Source organism: Lasiosphaeria miniovina (genome assembly GCF_030549165.1).
Source record: "Lasiosphaeria miniovina strain SMH2392-1A chromosome Unknown B0T26scaffold_6, whole genome shotgun sequence".
Classification (NCBI taxonomy): domain Eukaryota; kingdom Fungi; phylum Ascomycota; class Sordariomycetes; order Sordariales; family Lasiosphaeriaceae; genus Lasiosphaeria; species Lasiosphaeria miniovina.
The window spans coordinates 4545345-4565430 of NW_026848225.1; the positions used below are offsets into that span (position 1 = coordinate 4545345).

Consider the following 20086-nt stretch of genomic DNA (forward strand, 5'->3'; position numbering starts at 1 on the left):
CGTAATCCCTGACGTCAGGCTTGGTGCTGTGACACTTGCGGTTGGCTACCAGCCCGATGCCCTTGCCGGGATTTCGGTCGCGTAGAAGGGTGGCGCGCCGCCGTCGTGCTCGAATGTCTCGACGCTTGGGAACCTGTCGACGACGTGGACGTTCTTCTCGGCTGAGACCAGCACGAGGCCGCCGTTTATGTGGTTGTTGACGTAGACGCAGTACTTGTCTAGGGACTTCTTTCCTTCCCACTTCCCTGGCCGGAAGGTGGCGTTTCTTAGATTGGGCGCTGCTTAGGTGAGCTCGAGCGTGTTTCTTGGACAGTCTACTGTGTTATCTGCCCATGTGATGAGCACGGGAAGTGAGATGCAGACCTTGTGAAAAAGTCTAGGTTGTTGCATGATGAGACTTGTCGGCGCTAGCCGAGACAATCAATGCGGATGTTGTGAGCTGTACGGAGTATAGTAAAATGCGCTTCCTTTCCCAGCCTAGCCTTCCAGCTCCTTGAATTGTAGCCGGCAAGAGAGACGGCCATACTTACGAATTACTACAGAGTCTGCCACTATGTCTGAACTGTGGCGCACGTTTTCGTAGATATGCTTACTGGAATGCGGTGGGTCATGCCCACAAATTTGCCTAAATGATGTGGCAAAACTGCCACCCAAGGCTGTACCGTGCGATGAAGTCTGGGGTTTATCGGGCCTTAGTATGATATGTACGCCTTATAAAACTCTTAGTTTTGCGAATCGGTTGTCATAACTCCGCTGACCTAACGGGCGTCACGGAACGAGTCTCAGTAAGCGATTGCTCGCCGCGCCAACGCACATCACACCTCAGGTACCGGAAAATACAGACACGACAATCGCTCTGACTTGATAGCTGCTCAAACCCTGGTAGGCTGAATCGGAAAATGTGTCAAAAATGCTGCAACCTGAAGGTAGGCGTCTAATGAGGAACTGGTTTGAGAAAGGAAAAGAAAGCCTGGTCGCATCCTCATGATACAGGAACAACTCTAAATAGCACTACCTACTTAATCATCATCCTCAGAGAATATCCGCTTAAATACGTAGTACAAATATAGTGCTACAACAATGCCAACGCAATTCACCAACCCAGCTCCCCCCCTGGCGGTCCATTCCACCCACCCAAACCACAGATGCAGGCCCCATCCTACGCTTACACACAACCCCGTATGCACATACATGATAAAGAAACACTCGCGCACCTCCTACCCCAATGCCCTCGCACGCTCCGGCCTAATACTCCACGGCGCCGCCCGCCGCGCCCCCAGCACCCTCTCTCGCTCTCTCCAGTCCCCGCTCAGAGGCAAATCGAACCCGCTCATGCGTAGGCGGTGCTACGATACTGCGCGCGACGACCCCGGGCCGCCCCAGAGCAGCGGCGTCGTGTGCTTGAGCGCGTTGTACGCCTGCGCGAACCCCAGCGCCAGAGTCAGCCACGCGCGCGTGCTCGGGCGCCAGCACTTGAAGTTGACGACTAGGATGAGCACGCTTGCGGCGAGCGAGACTGACGCGCGCCAGAGCCAACTGAGAATGAATGAGAGGCCGTCCCGGGTGAGGAGGGAGGAAGAGGGAGGTGGTAGAGAGCAGCGCTAGTAAAAAATCAAACGATTCAAATATGAGGCTATATTTGTTTGGATTTGACCCCAAAAACCGGATATTTGACTGGCTCTAGGCTCGATTTGATTGAGTGGGTCTCATTTGACAATATTTAACGCCATCTTCCGCTCTACTAAAAAATAGGTAAAAAGTCATTAAAATAGTCCCCTGAGATAGAAAAAAAAGCCCTGAAGCCCGGGAAAGCTCATTTTCGCATCCAATTCTTCAAATACATGGTGTTATTGAAGGTATCGTCAACCATACTGTGTCTCTGCGTGCTAATGACGAGTTTTTCTCCGCTGAATGCCCTCTCCGGGTCTATTGATATCTGTGAGGGCCTGGTCCTCCAGGCCTCCCAGACGCTCTGACTAATCAGACGCCAGCCTGGTGGATCCACCCGACCAGCCAGAGGGATCCACCCAACTGACTAATGGAAGCTCGGCCAGAGCCCCACCTTGAGACGCCCTGGAAGAATCTCGCGAGGGGAGGCTTTTGAGCTTCTTTTCCCTTTTCTCTTTAGTTTAGAATCTTCGTCTATAGCGCCCAACAGAGGAGTTCCGCCCTCATTCGAAGCCGGCCGTGACAATATCGACGGAATCGTCATTAATTCTAGAGGCATCTTTGACAACCGGGGCTAGCGATCTAGACGACTAAACCACCAAGCCTGTATGCTACCTACCGGCCTGACATCCTCTATAAGGTATTTAGCTAGTTCATCCTTATTGTTGGGGTCCTCAGGCGTGTCCTAGTAGTCGTGAGCCATAGGAAAAGTCCCCGGGCCTCCTCATCCGGTTATATCGGCGCCGGGATGACGACTTGGGTATATACATCCTGATATAGATTACGGCATGCCCTGTATACCTCCCTGACCCGGTCTTCTCCTAAGAACCTATCCACCAACTTTCTTTTATACCCGGGGTGTAATATCATCGCTGCCCAGTAAGCTAGTGATACGGAATGCGTGCAGTGTAAGAAAGAAACCTGTAAGGAAACCACCCTCGTAGCCACCATGGTCACCGCCACCAGGGCCACTGTAAGGAAACCACCCTCGTAACCACCATGGCCACCGCCACCAGGGCCACCCTCGCCACCATCGCCACTATCGCCACCGCTAACAGGGCCAAGCACTATCGCCACTACCACCCTGGCCACGCAAGGATGACTCGTAACCCCTTTCACGTGTATATAGACCATGGCCTTCGCACACCTCTTTAGCTCAGGCCAGGTTGAAGTCTCTTGCCAATACCAGTCATTGCTCTCTTACTTCAGTACTTTCATTGTGACCACCTTGATCAGGCGTACCTGCCTTCCCTTACACACGGCACTCTTGGTTGTAATTGTGTGATTGTATTGCTTCTCCGTGGCTCTCTGGCGAAGCCAGAGAGCATACTATTATAATTGTGAATAGTGGCGAATATGTTACGATCCTGGCCCAGAAGTGCAGATGGCGCCGCGGGCCGTTGCAGGATTGGCTGGTGCAACCAGGAGGGGTGGACCCTCCGCCGAGGTTGGTGCAGCTAATCAGGAGGTGCTCTGTGCGATTAGCTGCCAAGACCAACGGAGCGGACGGAGCGGTCGCTCTGTGGGGCTCCGGTGCTCTGTGGACAGAGCACCCTGGACCCGCAGAGCGTGTAGATGAAGGACCCTGATTGGTTGCTCATAGTTCTATATAGGAGCTAGCAGTACGCTCTCTGGGAGAACGGTTCTGCAGCTATCAATGCATATGGTTAAGCATACATTGGTTGTGTGTTGAAAGTCTACCTTTCGCAATCTGTGCACGATACTCCTTACCTTCTAGCACCTCCTCCACGTCGTCCCAAGACTCACAATCCTAGGCCGGGCCTAGCTCCGTGGACTCTGTTGTCCAGATTGTAACAAAATAGTGTGGCAAATCTAGCCCACCAGCTGAACTGACTACGTCAGTTCAGCTCGAATGCACATACCAGAGCTCAGCTGAGCTGAGCTCTATTCAGCTCTGTTATCTACACCTCCATGGTGTTCTGGCCTCTGGCCAGAACCCCTTTCTTTCTGACAGTGGAGAATATCCGTCAGGAGACAATCAACAAATGGGTGGATTCTATGGTAGTTCGGATGGAGCAAGTGATGGCAGGGAACGGTCAGATGACCGGCTGGTAGTACAAAAAGATACCTCTGTTTTACCTACAATTACCATAGTAGCCTATGTACTAGGCAGGTAATGTAACCCTTTTTTTTGTCAACCGCTTGGGCCTGTGGGTCAGAAGGTACAAACAACTCAGCAGCCTAGTCTGCGTTCTCAATTGCGCAGAAATGAGGTCTTTCCGCCTGGCCCTTTCGCGGGCTCTGTGTCGCGCTCGACCGCTTGCCGCGGGTGTGGCCTGATGGACCTGCAGTAGGGCGTCGCTGACAGCCCAGCGACACCGGTACCGAGAGACACGCCATCCTATTGTGAGCATGCAACCCCGCTTTTCTGAAAGACATTAGGTGGTGTGCTGCCTAGAAGGTGCGGTTGGCGAAACATGGTGATTGTGGAAGACGACTGGCCAGCAATCGACTAATGGATGGAACGCTGACGGTACGCCCGGCCAATTATCTTCCTTGCCCAGCCTGACACACCCCTAATTAAAATTCCTTGCTCATTGATAGGCTAGTAGTTTTCTCAGTGACACTGTCTTGCATCGCAAGGCTCTTGATGAGAAATGTTGTGTTACTCTGTTTTGGTAATGAGTTCTTCCCAGAGATCCAATTGGCCAGCTGCATTCTTATCTGTTGCGTTAATGTTACCCCAAATGCAGAGATGATTTAGGCGGAGATTTTACGTAAAATTGCCACTGTAGAGGAAGAGCAGTTATCTGCATATCCCATACTATTAATGAGACCCTTTCCTGTACTTAGGTTGCTGGTATATCCCTTATCTTCTCCCCCTCCCCCGGGACGCGTTAATACAGCCGTGATATCCTCAGTGAACCCTTCTCCTTTACACTCTCATCTCCAGCTCCTAGGCTCTTCTAACGAACTCAAGATTCCTGGTTTATTTTGTTATCCTGTTCTCACCGTTGCCAAATTATGGACACCGACACTCCACTCTACGAAATCCCACGCTTGGTAGCGTCGGGCCGTCTCAAGCACTTTTTTGAGACCGTCAATTTTGACGCCACAGATCCAAACTGCGGAGCACCCCTAGCAGACATTAAGAAAGCAGATGACTCGATCACATCCGGGTGAGTTTGCTGTCAACTCAAAAAACGATTAGATTGTTAATTTAGGTACTAATTGACACTATAAGCACCCTGATCTTCCAACTCATCCAAGCCAATAAAGATCTCTTTGACAAATTCCTCGATAATCACTTCTGTAAGGGAATGGCGTTAGGCTTTTTACCTCCGTCCGCATATGACGAGTTCGCTAAGGCAAGCATCCCTTCACATGTTTTCCCAGGAACTTAAATTCAGAAAATTGACTAGATTTCTTTTTAGCAAGACTACCTCTACCTCCTGGACAATGTCAGATTCAAAGCCCTGCGCTTTGCCAAGCTCGGCTCGAGGACTGCGTTCAGCGACCTGCGAGCCCAAAGTCAGAAGATATCCAGCGCAGTCGACTACGCCGAGGAATGGAAGAAGATATGCGTAAACGACCTTGGTATTTCCGCCACGGCCATAGAGGACATCGAGCCCAGTGCGGCCGAGATCGGCTATTCAAGCTTTCTGGAAAGCCAGACAATGATCGATGACTGGTTCAGCCTCTACATAATCACCATTCCATGCGTCTATGTGAGGAATCCTTGCTCTTTCTGATGACGTACATTCCATTGTGTTAGGGAAGACCTCTGCAGTTGATTTTTGCCCACTAACTTCTGGGACTCCCAGGGCTGGAACCGGATTGCCGAGAGGCTCGACAAGGATCCACGAACTGACAAAAGTGCGAGGTTACGCTCTAGTCTGAATTTGTTAAAATGGTTTCATCTGACGCTCATATTTGAATTGACAGGTACTCGCTTTTATAAGACATGGATTGAACCGAACTTGGATGACCAGTATGGGAAAAAGCTCTCCCGTAGGTCTCAACCAGAACAGTATTATCAATTGTGGGTGGTTAGCTAACTAATGGTTCAGAATTCATCGAGGCGAATCGAGGAGTCTATACATCCTCTGCCAATAAGAGCGTGTGGAATCACCTATTCCGGACCGCTCTCAAGTTTGAGATTGGCCTCTTTGACAGCGTGCTGGTACAAATCCCCGTCGGTGAAATCAATACCGCCGCCACCCATGGCAACTGCGTTTTTTCTGACGCTGAAATGCCTGTGGAGATCTACCACCTTCCAGGCCGTGCCGTTGTGTTTCGTAAGCATGATGTGCAGGGCAAAATTCACTTCCCACTTGGCTCGGTGCCAAACTTGAGCGCTGCGCTTGCGATCCACAATCCGGAATCTAAGCCTCGTGTGTGGCTAGAGGTGGATTGTAGCCAGGTTATACCCCCTAAGAAGCCAGCCTGGGAAGATAGCCAGCAGGACATACCTACCAGAATTGTCAAAGCTGAGATATTTATCGGGTGCAATTGTGTGGCGTCCAAGGAGTTCTACCCTCCAAAGACACAAACATTCAGAGAGATGGTGGAGTCGCCGCAGCTACCTGGATTGGAGATGATGAAGGGTTCGTATCTGCCTCAGCTAGAGACGATGAGGGGACTACAGGGCCTCGGGGTGACTCTCACTCTCCAGTTTGAGCGGGCACCAATGCGGTTCTGTTCAGTAGCCGTGTCAGTTGAGAATGCTGCTTCCCCTTCACGAAGCCAGGTTTAGGTTTGATGAAATTGCCAAGGGCGTTCAACACCTTGCCATGGAGATTCGGATATATTGCAACGGGGGCCTTGGAGCTGGGCACCCACTTGAATTTGTTTGGCCTTGACTTTGATCTGCGGTTGTTCATGATGCTGAAACGTTCATTCGGAGCTGGCAGACAGATTGATGAGAGAAGAAGGCGGGCCGGCTTCGTCAATATGTCAAGTTATTTATCGGCAATCCACTGGTTTGCTGCTCTTCCTATCATTGGCCGATCTCTAGCAGAAGGAAATGATGTATCGCGTTAATGTCGGTCTGTATCCTGCATACTTCTATCTGCTACCTCTTAGACAATGGTATAGCTATATTAGCGATCCTAACCGTAATTCCCCTTCGGATTGTAGTAGAATCCATTTAAAATGGGTGGGCAAGCTCGACCCACAATTACAGACATGGGGTAGAATCCATTTCAATCTTCGCGAGTAGAATCCATTTAGGTTTTCGGGGTCAAAACCGATGCAAATTGCATGCATAGAAAGCGCTCAATATGGAATATCCTAGTACTAAATTCTAGAATTGTGCGATCATAATATCGTGATGTAGCAAGGGGTGTTGGTTTGGCAATTGAGGACGATGGGGTTGGCTGTGCGTGGGGCTGGCCAATCCGGTCGGCAGAAGGCGTAAGGGTTTGGACGACGACTCGTAGTACGGCTGCTCAAGGTGAGCGTGCCTTGGATCTTTGAGAGGAAAAAGCAAATATCAAACGGGGGTCTTTTCGCGTCGCGCGTCAGCGGCTCTGAATAGCTTACGCGTTAATATACTTGATAAATTGAAAGATAAAAACAGTACCGTTATGGATCCGTGCAAAGTTTTGCAGCCACACGGCGTTCTAATATGTAAATCTTGCCGGTACGCTTGTCTTATACAAGAAGTCACTAACCACCTACGTACGAAGCATCGGCACCTCAGCGCCCAACAGAGAGCAACTATCCAAAAGGCTGTCGGACGACTCCCCAGCTTATTCCACAACCAGGACTCACTCAACTTCTTTACTTTACCGGCATGTCCCGTTCCAGCCATTCTAGACCTGGCGGGACCTCACTTTGACGGGCTGAAGTGCGATCGGTGCCAGTATATTGCGCGGCAAGACCGTCTTACACAAGAGCATTGTCGGATAGCACACGACTGGGTTAATCCCCGTAAGCCAGGCCGCACCACGAGGGAGATACCAGCATTCAGCAATCCGTGGCGCTCTGGCGTGCCGTGCCAGCGCTTCTTCAGTTCCCGGCGGGCCAGCGGCTGGTTTGAAGTCATCATTCCAGACGCATCTCTCCCCGGCAGCCCCGGCACCTGATTTTCTCCACAGTACAACGACGCAGACAGGTACGTGGCTAATCCATCAGCTACCTGCAAACTTGGTATTTCCCATCGCCAAGTACAGTTTGCCTTCGTGTCCTTTTTCTCAATCGCCCTCAAAGGGCATTTTTCACATTGTCATTCATCTTGAGGAGGGAGGTGGCTAAGCCCACCAGCAAAACAGATACCAATCACGATGCGTTGACACGTGCAGTTGGCGCCAGCCGTCAGGCGCAAACGCCACCAAAATGCCTGACATGCGGGGTTAGGGATTCTGACAGGCATTGACAGGGAAACGCGTCGAGCCCAACGTCGGCCACAACAATCACATCACGGGCCAAAGTACTATCGGGACCACTGTGATGTATACTGCGCGCCTTGGCTGCCAATGGTAGGTGGTATTTCTTGCCTTTGGGATGAATAAAGCTGAGCTACTGATGCGTTGTACCTATAGATCCACGACCTTGAAGCCTTCCGTTTGCGTATCCTTTGAGCACCGTACAAATACATGCTGCGAGCTGAAACCGATAACCTTGCAAGATGCGGCTCCTAGAAAGAGGCGATACCGGCGAGCTCCGCTTAACGAACCCGATTCCGAATGACGCGATCCCCGAGATCCCCCGTTACGCGATCCTCTCACACACATGGGGCGACGAGGAGGTCTCCTTCGAAGACATGGCGGACGGTACAGCCAAGAAAAAAGCAGGCTATGCTAAGATTGAAGGGTGATCGTCACCTAGATCACGGAATGCGGTAGGCTATTCGTGAAAAGGTAGGTAAATTGATGATCAAGGGAGGAAGCTCGGGAGCACTGCCCTGCCGAGGACCTTAATGTGGTCCTTTGGTGGGGCAGACGCGGTCTAACCGCGTCAGGCTAAGCCCCGCTTCCCTATGTACCTATGTACTTAAATTACACGTGCTGGTCATATGACCCTGTCTTGGCGCTCCCTCGCTCAATCAGGCATCACGAGTCCCCTCGTTGGCCAAGCCGGCGGAGGCCCGGGAATAGGGCGGGAATTCCATAGGTAGCTATGGGGACTGTGGCGGCGGCGTAGAACACCCTAGAGGCCCCTACGGGGAGGCCCCGGGCGATCTGGTTCGTCCGTGCAGCCAGTCCGGCGATGCGGCCGGAGCCCGTGGAACGGGCCCTGACGTGGTTTGCGAAGGAGAGCTTTCGGTCCAGGTGGATCCCGAGCCATTTGATGGATTTGGAGGGCCGTACCGGTCCTGCCGCCGTGGCGATTACGACTCGCTCCGGGAGGCGTGCCTGGCTGCCCCGTCCTTGCGGGGGGATGTACAGGAGCTCCGTCTTCTTCGGGTCGACCTTAAGGCCGATCGCTTCCGCTCCCCGTGAGAGTTCGGCCGCTCGGTGTGATGCGAGTAGCACCAGTTGGGTGAAGTCGTGGCTCTGTGTGTGCTGAGCGAAATCGTCAAGGTATTGGAAGTCCTCCCCTTGGCTCGTCGGTCGTATCAGGATCGCAGCGAACAGGACAAAGAGGATGGGGGACCAGGGTGACCCCTGCGGGAGTCCGTCGTTTGAGTGGAATGAGCCGTTGGCGCATCGGAATGTGTAGCGCCTTTCCCGGCAGAAGGAGTCCCATGGAAGGAACCAATTAGGAGTGTCCCTGGGTCCCGAGGTTCGGAACCACTTAAGGTCGGGGACGCGGGACAGTGTCCCGCGCGCCCGGCGTCCCGAGACCGCAAGGTCTCGGGACCACGGGCCAGTGGGACCATTGTTATTGGTTACACAGTTAGATATATACGATGACCGTACCCACGGTCTTAGATAGTTCTTGCTTGGTTCTTCAAGCAAGAAATACACATTCACTGCACTCATACACTTTGAGTGGCATTCCAATTTGACTGTATTACCCGTGGGATAGGAGCTTGCCCTTTGTTCTATCTTCATAATTAACAACCCCAGCAGCGTTGGCTGCCTGTGTTCAGGGGCTGCAGGGGGCTGTAGGGGGCTGTAGGAGAGTGATCTGGTGGGTGGCGGGTGGTCCGTGCGGCCTGTGGAAAATATTTCCCGGAGCGGCTCCGGTAGTCTACCCTCTGTGTGACCCCTTCCTGCGCCGCCGCTACGGGGCGCGCGCGCGCGGCAGTGGTGCCGTTGTCTGGGTTTTTTCCCGGGCTCTTCAGCGCTGTTGCGCGCGTCAATTTTGGTGAGGTAGCGGCCGAGATACAAGACAGGGCAGTTCTTTTTTTTTGTGGTTGAATACGTTGCCATGGGACATTGTTGTGCTAGATGCTGAGCGTCGATTGTACTTTCCCAGATAGTCATCCCCGCTTTTACAGCCTACTGAGCCTCTGCTACATTCTCTTCTGCCTACCATGTGGAGATAGGGTAGTCGTTTGTGGGGCGTACTGGGACATGGATTGCAGAAACTGCCAGCCGCTGCCTGCTGAAAGCTCTTCACAAAGCTAAATTGTGGGCGTTTTTGCACTCCAAGCGTTGCCCAAAACGGAGGACGCAACAGCGCTAATCCACCGTACTAGCAACCAAAATCTCTGCGAGTAGCGATCTGTAGCAGTTCGGCACAAGTTACAGGACTAACTTTAGATTGGCGAGCCTTTTTTTTTTTCTTCATTACACGCATGCAGCCTCTAGGGCTATGGCGTGGCCAGTCAAAGACTGGCGGTCTATCTACCTAGTATACTAGTAGGAAATAGAGAAAGCAAGAGCTAAGTACATCGTTAGGCGCGTGGCCTTATTAACGTAATAGTTTCATAGTAATAATGGGGTTCCTTTGGCCATATTAGGGTAGAAATGCACCGTCTGATCAGGTCGTTTCTACGGCTTGGAGTGCGGCGAAACCTGCCTCTTCTGGCACAGGCCCCTAGAGCGACCACGAATATTTTCGTAGCCCGACTTCACCGCAGTTCCTTCCTGGTCGAGAAGTCGGATGCAAATAATCCAGCGCATCGGCGTCAGTATTGAAGACCTAAACCGGGCGCGACGGCGTGGTGCGGTGCATCGAAGCTCCTGCGCTCGCCTTCCAGAGCCACGCCTTCTCCGGGATGCACCTAGAACTAATCCAAGTTGGTCAAGTGCACCCCGACGGAATAGTACCACTTCCACATAGACTGGTAAACCACGACGAGCCGTGGGACAGCGGACATGGAGTGTCTCAGACCGTCGCCGGTCTGGATTGCCCACAAGGTTAAATAAGACGTCACGTTGGCGCTGCAGCTTTCGTATCACCCGGTCGCTTCATTGTGCGCTGCTGAGCCGGGGAAGGGGAGAACTGCGGATGGTGGCGGCAGCTATCATGGAGACGAACAGCGACGGCCTGGTCCTTCGCCCGTCAGTCCGAGTATCTCCCGCTCAACGACAGCATTCGGCCTCTTCATTGTTGTAGCCAAATGTCTAGGTGCGCCGCGTGCGTCGCTAGCGCACCGCCTGGGGGTGTACTTGCCGCGCTGTGCCGCGTACAGGACCGTCTACGCCCTGGGCGGCGACGAATTCGAGGAACCCGTGCCATGAGGCCGTGCCATGAGGCCGTGCCTAGCATCAAGTGTGCGCATGAGGTGCATCAGGGTCGAGGTCTGTTGGCGCAGGAGGCCGGGAAGAACGGAGGAAGACGACGTGGAGAAGGAGGCCGACGAGATGATGGATTTGAGCGAGGTGATGTGGGAGACGAGTACGCGGCGTGCGTGGGATCGAGCGGCCGCACAAAGGACGGGTTAGTGGTTAAGTGGGCGATGCGGGCGAGTTGGACGGCGGAGGTGCACGTTGTTGGGCCAGGGCTGGTGATGCGAGCTATGGCGGTACGAAACTGGGCGCGAAGGGCGAAATTGGTGTCTAATGAAAGCTAGGGAAAAATCCATTCTGCGCAGAGTGGAAGTGGGGTTACAGGCAGCGCGGGGTAATTTAACGATTTTGCGAGAGAACTGGAGTCTGCCGTAGAGAAGGCTTCAAGGTGTATCACTAAGCCTACCCGTCGCGGTCGCTAATGTTGTGGAGGACTCGATCTAACGCTCGTGCTATATAAAGGCATAAGCGCTTGGGGGTGACTGTATGTTCGTCCTCTTCCTGCTCTTCCTTATGAGCTCGAAGGCTAGTCTGCTGAGTTGGAATCCATCGAATCTTTGTCGAGATTAGTCGATTTGCTTGCTTGCTGAGTTTGGTGATTTGTATGTTGGTCCCCGTGGTGGCGCTCTAGTCTGCTGCAAGCTGCTGGGCCTTGGCCGGTTCCTGGATCAAGGAGGTGTGTTGGTCTGCTAACTTGTCGTAGGTTTCCTTGGTTTGTTGTAGGGGAACTGCGTGGCCCGAGTCGTTTGTTGCGATGTAGTGGGATGGAGCGGTCTCGGCAGTTGTAGAAGCCATTGTATCCTGGGCGCCGAGGGGGCGCTATCGATTACGGCTTAAATCTCGGCGGGGAGGAAGGGCTAGTGGTTTAGGTAGGAGAGTTGTCGCTAAGTTGGCTTCAGATGTCTCGCCTCACTCTTGCATATTTCAGCCGGTTAATCGTCATTGCCACTAACCTGAGTCTTTCAGCCAAGCGGTAAATACTGCCTTCTCAACGAGCATGGTCACCGTCACGGTGCCGCTGCACGGCGGCACGATTACACTCAAAGAGAGGCGGCAGGGCGCGACGGATGCGTAGCTGAACGCGGCGAAAGCTGGGCAAGGTAATCAAGGGGTTGCTCAGCGTCCCATTCGATCTGATGTGACTTCGTCTAGAACCCGTGTTCTGGACGGCCGGCGGGGGCTGGCTTGGGTAGGCCTGTAGCCGCGGTGAGATCGGTGGACAGATCACAACAATGAGTCTAGCTTCTCAACCGCTACGCTAGGCGCCCAATTCCCCCCTACCTCGGAGCTCGACGTTATGCGGGCAGCCAACCCAATCCTGAAGTTCTTGGAAGCACACACCCTTACGATCCAGGCCAGACCATCCTCCTCAGAAGTGCCTGTCTCTGACGGCACTTGAAGGGTCAGAGCTGCGATGCATACCTCGAAGGAAGAGTATGAACATACTGAAAGGTAAGCGGATTTGAGCCAATGCCAAAAATTTTAATCCCGGCTCTAGCCGTCCCCGCTCGCCTGTGAAGTCGATCTCAAGGTTGAGAATCTCAGGCTAGTCGTGACATAATTATCTGAACGTGGTCTTGGCAAAGTCGAGGGCTTGCGACATTGTTAGGCGCAAAGATGCTGAGCTCTAGAGACTCGTTCTGCCAGCAAAAATGTCACTCCGTTGCCGAGCAGTGTGATCCGTCGATACGGCGGGAATAAGAAGTGTGACCCAAGTTGTTCGTGGGTTCTGAGTCGGTGGTTGGTTGTTTGCGAGAAGTTTGGTAGGGAGAGAGAGGCTCAGAGGTTCTCCCATTGAGTGAATGTAGGGCCTGTAGTGTGGGGTGCGCAGCTTGAAAAGGCTCGGGCTGCGGGGCATGCGAACCGGGCCGTTCCTGGGTATCGGTTCCAAGCATTTGGGGTGGGAGGTTACACTTCGGATAGCGAGACGTCTGCCTTGGCAGCGTGAGGCCGGGGAAGGATCGAGTACAACAGTGAACAGTAGCAGCCACTCAATACCAACGTTCAACTCTACACATAACTTTCCGGATCGCAATTGCAATGCCCGCAGCGCCTGCGATTGCTGAGTCTGCGCCGTTTACGGCGTCCTCGTTATTTTGTTGAATTGAACGTGTCGCCTGCGCTAGATACTGTTAGTCGCGATGGTGGTTAGGAATTATTTGCCAAAGGCCTGTTGGAGGCGCGACTGGCGTGCTGTCGATTGTTAAGCGTCCGACTTCTCGGCCAGGGACTGCGGTGAAGTCGAGCCACGGAAATATTTGAGGTCATTCTAGGACTCATGCCAGAAGAGCCAGGCTTGCCTGAGAACCCCGCTCCCGACATTCTAGAGACGAGATGAAGCGCAAGAGGATGATTAGAAGGTCGAATTGCCGCCCTTGTAACCAACAGCACTCCAATGTTCTCTTGGGAGCTGGATAAAAACTTGAGGCAGCCAAATAATGGTATCTTTTGGTCTTCCCAAGTTCAACTATCTGCTTCTGCGCCAAATTCAGGTACTTTCTGTGCTCGATCCGAATGTGTTTCGGGTCGGGAGGCATTGACACCATCCACGACGACCCAGAGCAAAATAGACTCAGCGTGCACGAGCTCGAAGACTTGGTTCAGCCCTCGAGCGAGCCGACATGCCCTGGCCAACCCACAACTTTCACCTCAACAATCATCCTCCTCCGGCTGTGACGGCGGTCAACAGCATCTAGGAAGAAGAGTCGCGAGAATGGCTATACCATTGTCTTAGGATTCTAAAGTAAAGAAAGAAAGAAGGAAAGTCTACAAAGGTACGATCGAGGGTGCGGGGGTATAGTGGGGTGCCGAGAGCGCACGGGCCATTATGGTTTGCCCTGCCAAGGCTCGTGACACTGGACAAAGAACATGCCCGTTTGCCCAGAAAGCTAGGCGACTCGACTCTGTATGTCCTCAGAGAGCTCAGCGGCCACAACGTGGTCCTTGCTAGCCTTCCCGGCAGCCAGGGGAAGGGCGCGGCAGCGGCGGTGGCAAAGGATATGGTGCGTACGTTTCCGTCGATCGAGCTTCGGTTAATGGTCGGTATCGGAGGAGGCGTGCCAAGCGGAAAGAATGACATTCGCTTGGGCGACGTTGTGGTGAGTGTGCCCGACGGCGAGCATGGTGGCGTGGTTCAGTACGATTGGGCAAGAACACGGACGACGGCTTTGTCATGAAAGGATTCCTTTGGCCGCCACCCGAGATTTTGAGGAGTGCTGTGGGTATTATGCGGTCCGACTACAGGGTTTCGCATAACAAGATCCCTGAGTTCCTGTCGGCCATGTTTCAGAAAAGCGACGACGTTCGCGTCTCGTACCAGCGGCCTGTAGAGCCGGATGAGCTCTTCCAGTTAGAATATCGTCATGTCCCCAACCAAGCCACCTGTCAGCTCTGTGACAAGACAAAACGGGTCCAGCGTCCGCTGCGTGAACCGACCCCCAAGATTCATTATGGGCTTATTGCGTATGGAGACCAAGTCATGCGGAGCGCCCCGAACGCGACCGAAATGGATGGGAGGGTGGTTGGCGATGTCCTGTGTTTCGAGATGGAGGCGGCGGGCATGGCGACCCAGTACTCGCGCATCGTCGTCCGGGGCGTCTCGAATTACGCAGACTCACACAAGAACGATGCCTGGTAGCATTATGCTGCGGCTGCGGCTGCGGGGTGCGCTAAGGGGCTCCTTTCGTATGTGGACCTGCCGCAGCCTTCCACGACGACAGCAGCCGTCGGTCAGCATGGATTCGACTCGTCTATGGGCAACCGTCCAGCTGCGCAACACATCTTCCGCGGCCAGGGCGTTCAAAACCCGGGGTCTGGCAATGTCTCCATAGGGAAGGACCTGAACATTGGCAGGATTGATTCATGGTGAAGGGACTCAGACTTTCGGCTATCTGGCATGCCGTTATCTACATCCTGTCGCGGGAATGGCTGGAAGTGATAACCAAGTACTCTCATTTCCAAGCCTGTCAAGGTAGGCTGCCACATCCCTGGTCGCAGCGCTACTGCCACGCAGACTGCGGCGTTCGCGCACGTTGACGAACTCTCCTGGGCGAAACTCGAACCCATCTAACAGATTCGTCAACAGCGCCTTGTTGGGTCGGCAATGTTTCCCTTTCGGCAAAGGGAGAAAGATTAGATAGCACGGGCCATAAACCCCGCCACAATTCCGCCGCGAATGAGGGAAATAACAAGGACCCATCCAGCGACACCTCCTTTGCCGTTCTGCCATGACATCAGGGCCGTGCGTTCTTGTGCAAGCAATCGGCAAGCCGAGAACAACCTCGCATCACGACTTCCGGTCACGTAGACGCCAGAACGCCGGTTGCGGAAGCGAATCGCGCGTGCGACACCACAGGCCAGCATTGGGACGACGTCGTCGGCACGGTTTTAGCTGGGAGGCGGACGCTTTCTGGGCTGTAACCACACACTTCACGTTATCTGGCCAGTCAATCGCTCACGATCTGTTACACCTTTTTCACGCCGCCGCGCCGCCGTGCTAAAGATGAGGCGATGCTTATTTGTTATGATAGTTGGAGCCCATCCCCTCCCCTTCTTTTCTTAACTACATGGATTGACAACCAGCACCTCTTCGTAGTACGAACGTTCACCTTGAGAGCGCGAAGACGACGGTTATCCCGGCATACCGCGACGGCCGACCCGACACGGTACGAGACTCAAAGCCACGACTAGCTCGGGTGGGCTGGCGATCACGGGCCTAATACAAGTGGATACTGCGACTGAAGAGCCGAAGGGGAACCGCTCGCGACGGCGATCTCGACGTCATCTGCGGCAAGCGCCAGGCGTGACTGTATCATCGGACCTGTTATCACCCACCCGGGAAGAATAGCCACACATCAAGTCATCCGCCAGCAACGGCTGGTAGGTCATGTCGTTCAACGACGACGCTAAACGTTAGAGGGGGACCACAATCACAGCCCAGTTCTCGTCCCAGCCAAATTTTGGTCAACCGCTGCCGGCCACACCGGTACGGCTTCGTTCTTATGCCACCTGCTTCTCGGTCTCGGCGGCTTTTACTAGACGATGCGACGGAACTTGTACGCCAGACGGTGGCGCTGGCGCAGCTTTTGATGTGCGATCGAGGTGCCCCCAAGGCCAGTTGAAAGTATCGAGGCTCTGGCGGCGCTCACCATACTGCGAAGCAGATTAGTTCTTGAGGGTCAAAGCCGCAAAGGCAAGCTACGGCCTACACAATAGTTAGCCGGCATGAGCCAGGCAGGCAAGAGCGAGGGCCTCGATATTAGCATCACCATGGACAACCAGCTCCTAGAGCAGCTCTTCATCTCCGGAGTGCGCCCAGGCCGCCGACTTCGCAAGCAAACTCAGCCCGCCCCAGATCGGCTCCAAAAAGACAAGCGGCGGCAGCAGCAACAATGAACTCTTGGTCACGCCGTGGCATCCTCACCAGAGTTTGGTAAACGATTGATGATATCTCGTCCTCTGAGCGGTACGGCGTCATGAAACCCAGTCAAGCGCCATTGGGTGGGCCGAGACGTTGGCGATCGAAGCCGACGCCAAAGTCGACGAGAGCGACAAGCTCAAGGAGCTCGAGAAGAACTTTGACAAGTGCTAGGCGGCCGTCGTTAAACTTGTTAAACAATCACAGGAACCTAGACTGATAGTTCATTTTAGAGTTATATAATTATCCGTATTAGTTGTCCGTGATTGATCGTTAAATCCATTCCATTTGTCGTCGCCCGTCAAACCATTCCACTAGTTATCATCCTTCTTAACGTCGTTATCATCCGAGACATCTTGGTCCGACTGGATATCGACATCGCCATCTTCATCGCTAGATAACTCAACCCTAATGTCCCTCCACGGATGGCAGCTTCCCAGTACGAGAAACGCACTTAAATCTTCGCTTGATAATATCCTCCCAGGATATATCTGAGGATTCCTGAGTCTAGGGTTCCTGAGGCTCGGGATCCTCGTACCCATCCGCGGTGGGCCACCAAACCCATCTAGCCTCATACTGATCTTGATTTGTAGGATAGGCCGGCCAACCCTGTACACGCCACTCCGCCCAAGTCAACGAGCAAAAACCAGAAGCACTCGTCATGCAGCTAGTATAGATACCTCCATCACCAACGACCAAGTCCTTCTCGAACCACGGATCTTGCTCAAGCTTGGCTCTGTAGTCTTCATCCGTGCAGCTCGAGCTGACCCGAAGCCTCCATTCACTCCTACCTCTCCAATACCGTCATATGCCAAGACTAGGCGCTCGCCCTTCTGCGCATATACCGCGATCCAAATGCCGTCGGCACCTCGGTGGAAGATAGCAGCCTTCTCCGCGGTGGAAGGAATGGGATGTGAGGCAAGATCTAGGGTAATGGAGGGATAGCTGCTAGGTGGTTGAGGAGTTTGAGAAATAGGCACGCAATGGAACAGGATGAGCAGGGCGAGTGTGCTAGGATGCTCATATTTTGGGTTTAGTTGAGGGAAGGAGCTTGCTCGTGTGCTACGGTCTCGTGCCTGCCATAAAAAGTTGTCTAGATTGAAGGAAAGAGCTTGCTCCTGTAGTGAAGGACTCGTGCCTGCCATAGAAAAATGCAATGAAGTGTGAGGGTCAGGGTTAGAAGGACAGTGTCACGGCGCGCAACGGCCGTAGCACACTATAACCCACTACAGGTTGCAAGTCGTCGACTTGCAATTCTGGCATCCTTTTGGGGGTTCTAGCGAAGTGGTAGTGGGTGCTGTGAGCTGGCGCCGTCACAGACAGCCAGGCACCAGAGGGAAAGGTCGCAGGTATACTAATGCACAGCACGGCGTCTCCGGTCGTCTTGGTGCCGATCCAGGGCTAAGCAGCGGCAATCTCGTATCTGTATGAAGTTCTAGGGAACACAATTGACTTTAAGTCAGCTTGTGGCTACTAACAGCTCCTGAAAAATCATGTTATCGACTGTGCATTGGGTATTAGGAACGTAAGCGTCTCTTTGAGAACGAACTAACAAATAGCACTAACTCTTAGATGGAACCGCTAGCTAACAATCGACTCGTATCGCAACTACAGGTTTCTTATGGCAGCCTTGTAGTGGAGCGCATTCGTGCCCGGACAGCGTCAAAGGCGTGAACTACACCCTTACAGGTATGCCAACGGGGTGGTGTCTCGAACCAACGCGTGGTTTGGAGCTAATTGCGGTCGGTAACGATTGGGATGATGAGAAACAGATGGCTGTATATCTTGACGAATCACTGAGCAGAGCCGAAATTAAAGCCGACAAAGCAATCTAGTACCCGGAGTCCATAATGCCTTTACTCTCCTAGCTCGCTAATGAAGACAATCACTAAGACTCTGTCCGCTTAAACAGGCTTGAATAGACTTCTCATACCTAAGCACTCCTCTAGCCTTTCTGTCTCGCTAACTATTGTCGACTTCCTAATAGACCCGGACCTTCGCTCAACCAAAGCATCGCAGTGTATTAGATGAACAGTAACGCCACAGCCTCGACTGAAATTGTGCAGTTAGAACCACGTGAGCCATGCGCGCGGAGCTCAATTTGGTATACACGACCTTTCCTTTATGAATATTATCAAATCCCTAACTATTGTTAGTCCACTCATTACTCTGCTCATTACAGACATGACAGCTAACTCACCTTCAGTAAGGAGAAGAACTTGGCAGTTGTGTCTCGATCACCTGCCCCCCCCGCTCTTCCCGCTCGGATTCGGTTTTCCAGAAGCTCTTTGACGATGCAAACGTACTTTGAAGAGCTAGGTTGCATATCCTCGTTCGTGATTTCCGGGGTTTCATCTGAGCGACGACCACTTCAAGCCAACGACCAACTCCAGACCACTGAAGTATATGGCCACCCAGCGCAAACGTCTGTTCCCCTTGTACCCGAAAGACAAAGTGGATGGTGCCGGAGGGAAAAAATACTGTATGCCCAGGTGAAAGGACGAAGTATCTCCAATCTCCTCCTGTAAAGTTATGTGGATCGGACATCCACGCCTCTTCTTCCTGCTGTCTTGGTCGGGACATCCACCCGAAGCCCACACGCCCTTCCTGAACCGTAATCCAGGTCGAGTAACCGTGGCTATCCATATGCGGTGCCGTATTATGGCCCCTTCTGACAGGAGCGCCCAGTCTGTAACATTACGCCAAGTGTTCCAATCTTGGGCGGGCGCCGCTATCCTTTCGGCACTGTTGCCCATCAGAACTGCATCGCGTATTCGGAGGAGAAGCTGACAATTCTCTCCTTCCAAGAAAGATGGCAGGGCTGAAGGTATCGGGCTTTGAAGGTCGAGAAGATTCCAGGGGTTATTTGTCAACCGCTGCAGAAGGAACCGGTCTCGGACATCCAGAAGTGTTTTCCTTTCGCAAGATGCCTTATGTAGGGGGTGAGAGGGTATTTGAACAGACACGGTTCGATTAAGCCCGATATCTTCCATACGGTTGAAGAACTGTGAAACTGGGCGGTCCTTTCCCCTCCATTGAAATGGCTGTTGACTTTGCGTGAAGATCGGTATGTCCACTCGCCCCAACTCGGCCTGTTGGAATGCCCCCTCTCCGTTGAGAAAGTATGCTTCCCCACGTATTGGTGGTTTGCTCTTTTGGAGAATTTGGGCGACTAAATCGTTTGTTCTCCTACCCCATGAGTCGAGACCGTCCTCTGCGGATTGGAATTCTTCTAGCACTCGCTGGCGGTAGGCTTCGTCGCGAATTGGATCTTGTGTTGGGCAGCACCCTTGGTTCAAGGCAGTGGGTAGAGAGTTCTGAATCGGTGCCGGGTCATTAAGCCGAAGCCTTTTTAGGGGGGTATTGTCGAGGATGTCCGGAAGCGAAGTGCGGCGCCGTCGGAGATGGGACCCTT

At 53.1% G+C, this 20086-nt stretch overlaps 8 protein-coding genes across 8 annotated transcripts; 6 read left to right on the top strand and 2 right to left on the bottom strand.

The window, feature by feature from the left end:
• Positions 1-1162: 1162 nt before the first annotated feature.
• B0T26DRAFT_724683 (uncharacterized protein) lies at positions 1163-1716 on the top strand. The gene has a single exon (XM_060442707.1). It carries the CDS (start codon positions 1192-1194, stop codon positions 1603-1605), a length of 414 nt encoding a protein of 137 aa, XP_060293655.1. The 5' UTR covers positions 1163-1191; the 3' UTR covers positions 1606-1716.
• A 3347-nt stretch (positions 1717-5063) lies between these two features.
• On the top strand, positions 5064-5806 carry B0T26DRAFT_627874 (uncharacterized protein; the record flags this gene model as incomplete). Its single annotated transcript, XM_060436217.1, has 4 exons — positions 5064-5357; positions 5454-5505; positions 5575-5640; positions 5700-5806. Coding segments are annotated over 4 exons (519 nt in total), but the record flags the coding sequence as incomplete, so codon positions are not given.
• Positions 5807-7217: 1411 nt separating this feature from the next.
• B0T26DRAFT_652963 (uncharacterized protein) lies at positions 7218-7718 on the top strand (the record flags this gene model as incomplete). Its single annotated transcript, XM_060438411.1, has 1 exon — positions 7218-7718. The coding sequence occupies one exon, from the start codon at positions 7218-7220 to the stop codon at positions 7716-7718; it is 501 nt and encodes a 166-aa protein (XP_060293657.1).
• Positions 7719-8149: 431 nt separating this feature from the next.
• Positions 8150-8439, top strand: B0T26DRAFT_861707 (uncharacterized protein; the record flags this gene model as incomplete). Its single annotated transcript, XM_060447755.1, has 1 exon — positions 8150-8439. A coding segment is annotated over exon 1 (177 nt), but the record flags the coding sequence as incomplete, so codon positions are not given.
• Positions 8440-8693: 254 nt separating this feature from the next.
• On the bottom strand, positions 8694-9065 carry B0T26DRAFT_611380 (uncharacterized protein; the record flags this gene model as incomplete). Its single annotated transcript, XM_060435903.1, has 1 exon — positions 8694-9065. A coding segment is annotated over one exon (372 nt), but the record flags the coding sequence as incomplete, so codon positions are not given.
• A 5194-nt stretch (positions 9066-14259) lies between these two features.
• Positions 14260-14730, top strand: B0T26DRAFT_724720 (uncharacterized protein; the record flags this gene model as incomplete). The annotated part of the gene is made up of 2 exons (XM_060442708.1): positions 14260-14378; positions 14435-14730. Coding segments are annotated over exons 1-2 (384 nt in total), but the record flags the coding sequence as incomplete, so codon positions are not given.
• Positions 14731-16478: 1748 nt separating this feature from the next.
• Positions 16479-16845, top strand: B0T26DRAFT_755430 (uncharacterized protein; the record flags this gene model as incomplete). The annotated part of the gene is made up of 2 exons (XM_060445957.1): positions 16479-16562; positions 16741-16845. 2 exons carry the CDS (start codon positions 16479-16481, stop codon positions 16843-16845), a joined length of 189 nt encoding a protein of 62 aa, XP_060293661.1.
• Positions 16846-18870: 2025 nt separating this feature from the next.
• B0T26DRAFT_436955 (uncharacterized protein) lies at positions 18871-20086 on the bottom strand (the record flags this gene model as incomplete). Its single annotated transcript, XM_060435018.1, has 1 exon — positions 18871-20086. A coding segment is annotated over one exon (1064 nt), but the record flags the coding sequence as incomplete, so codon positions are not given.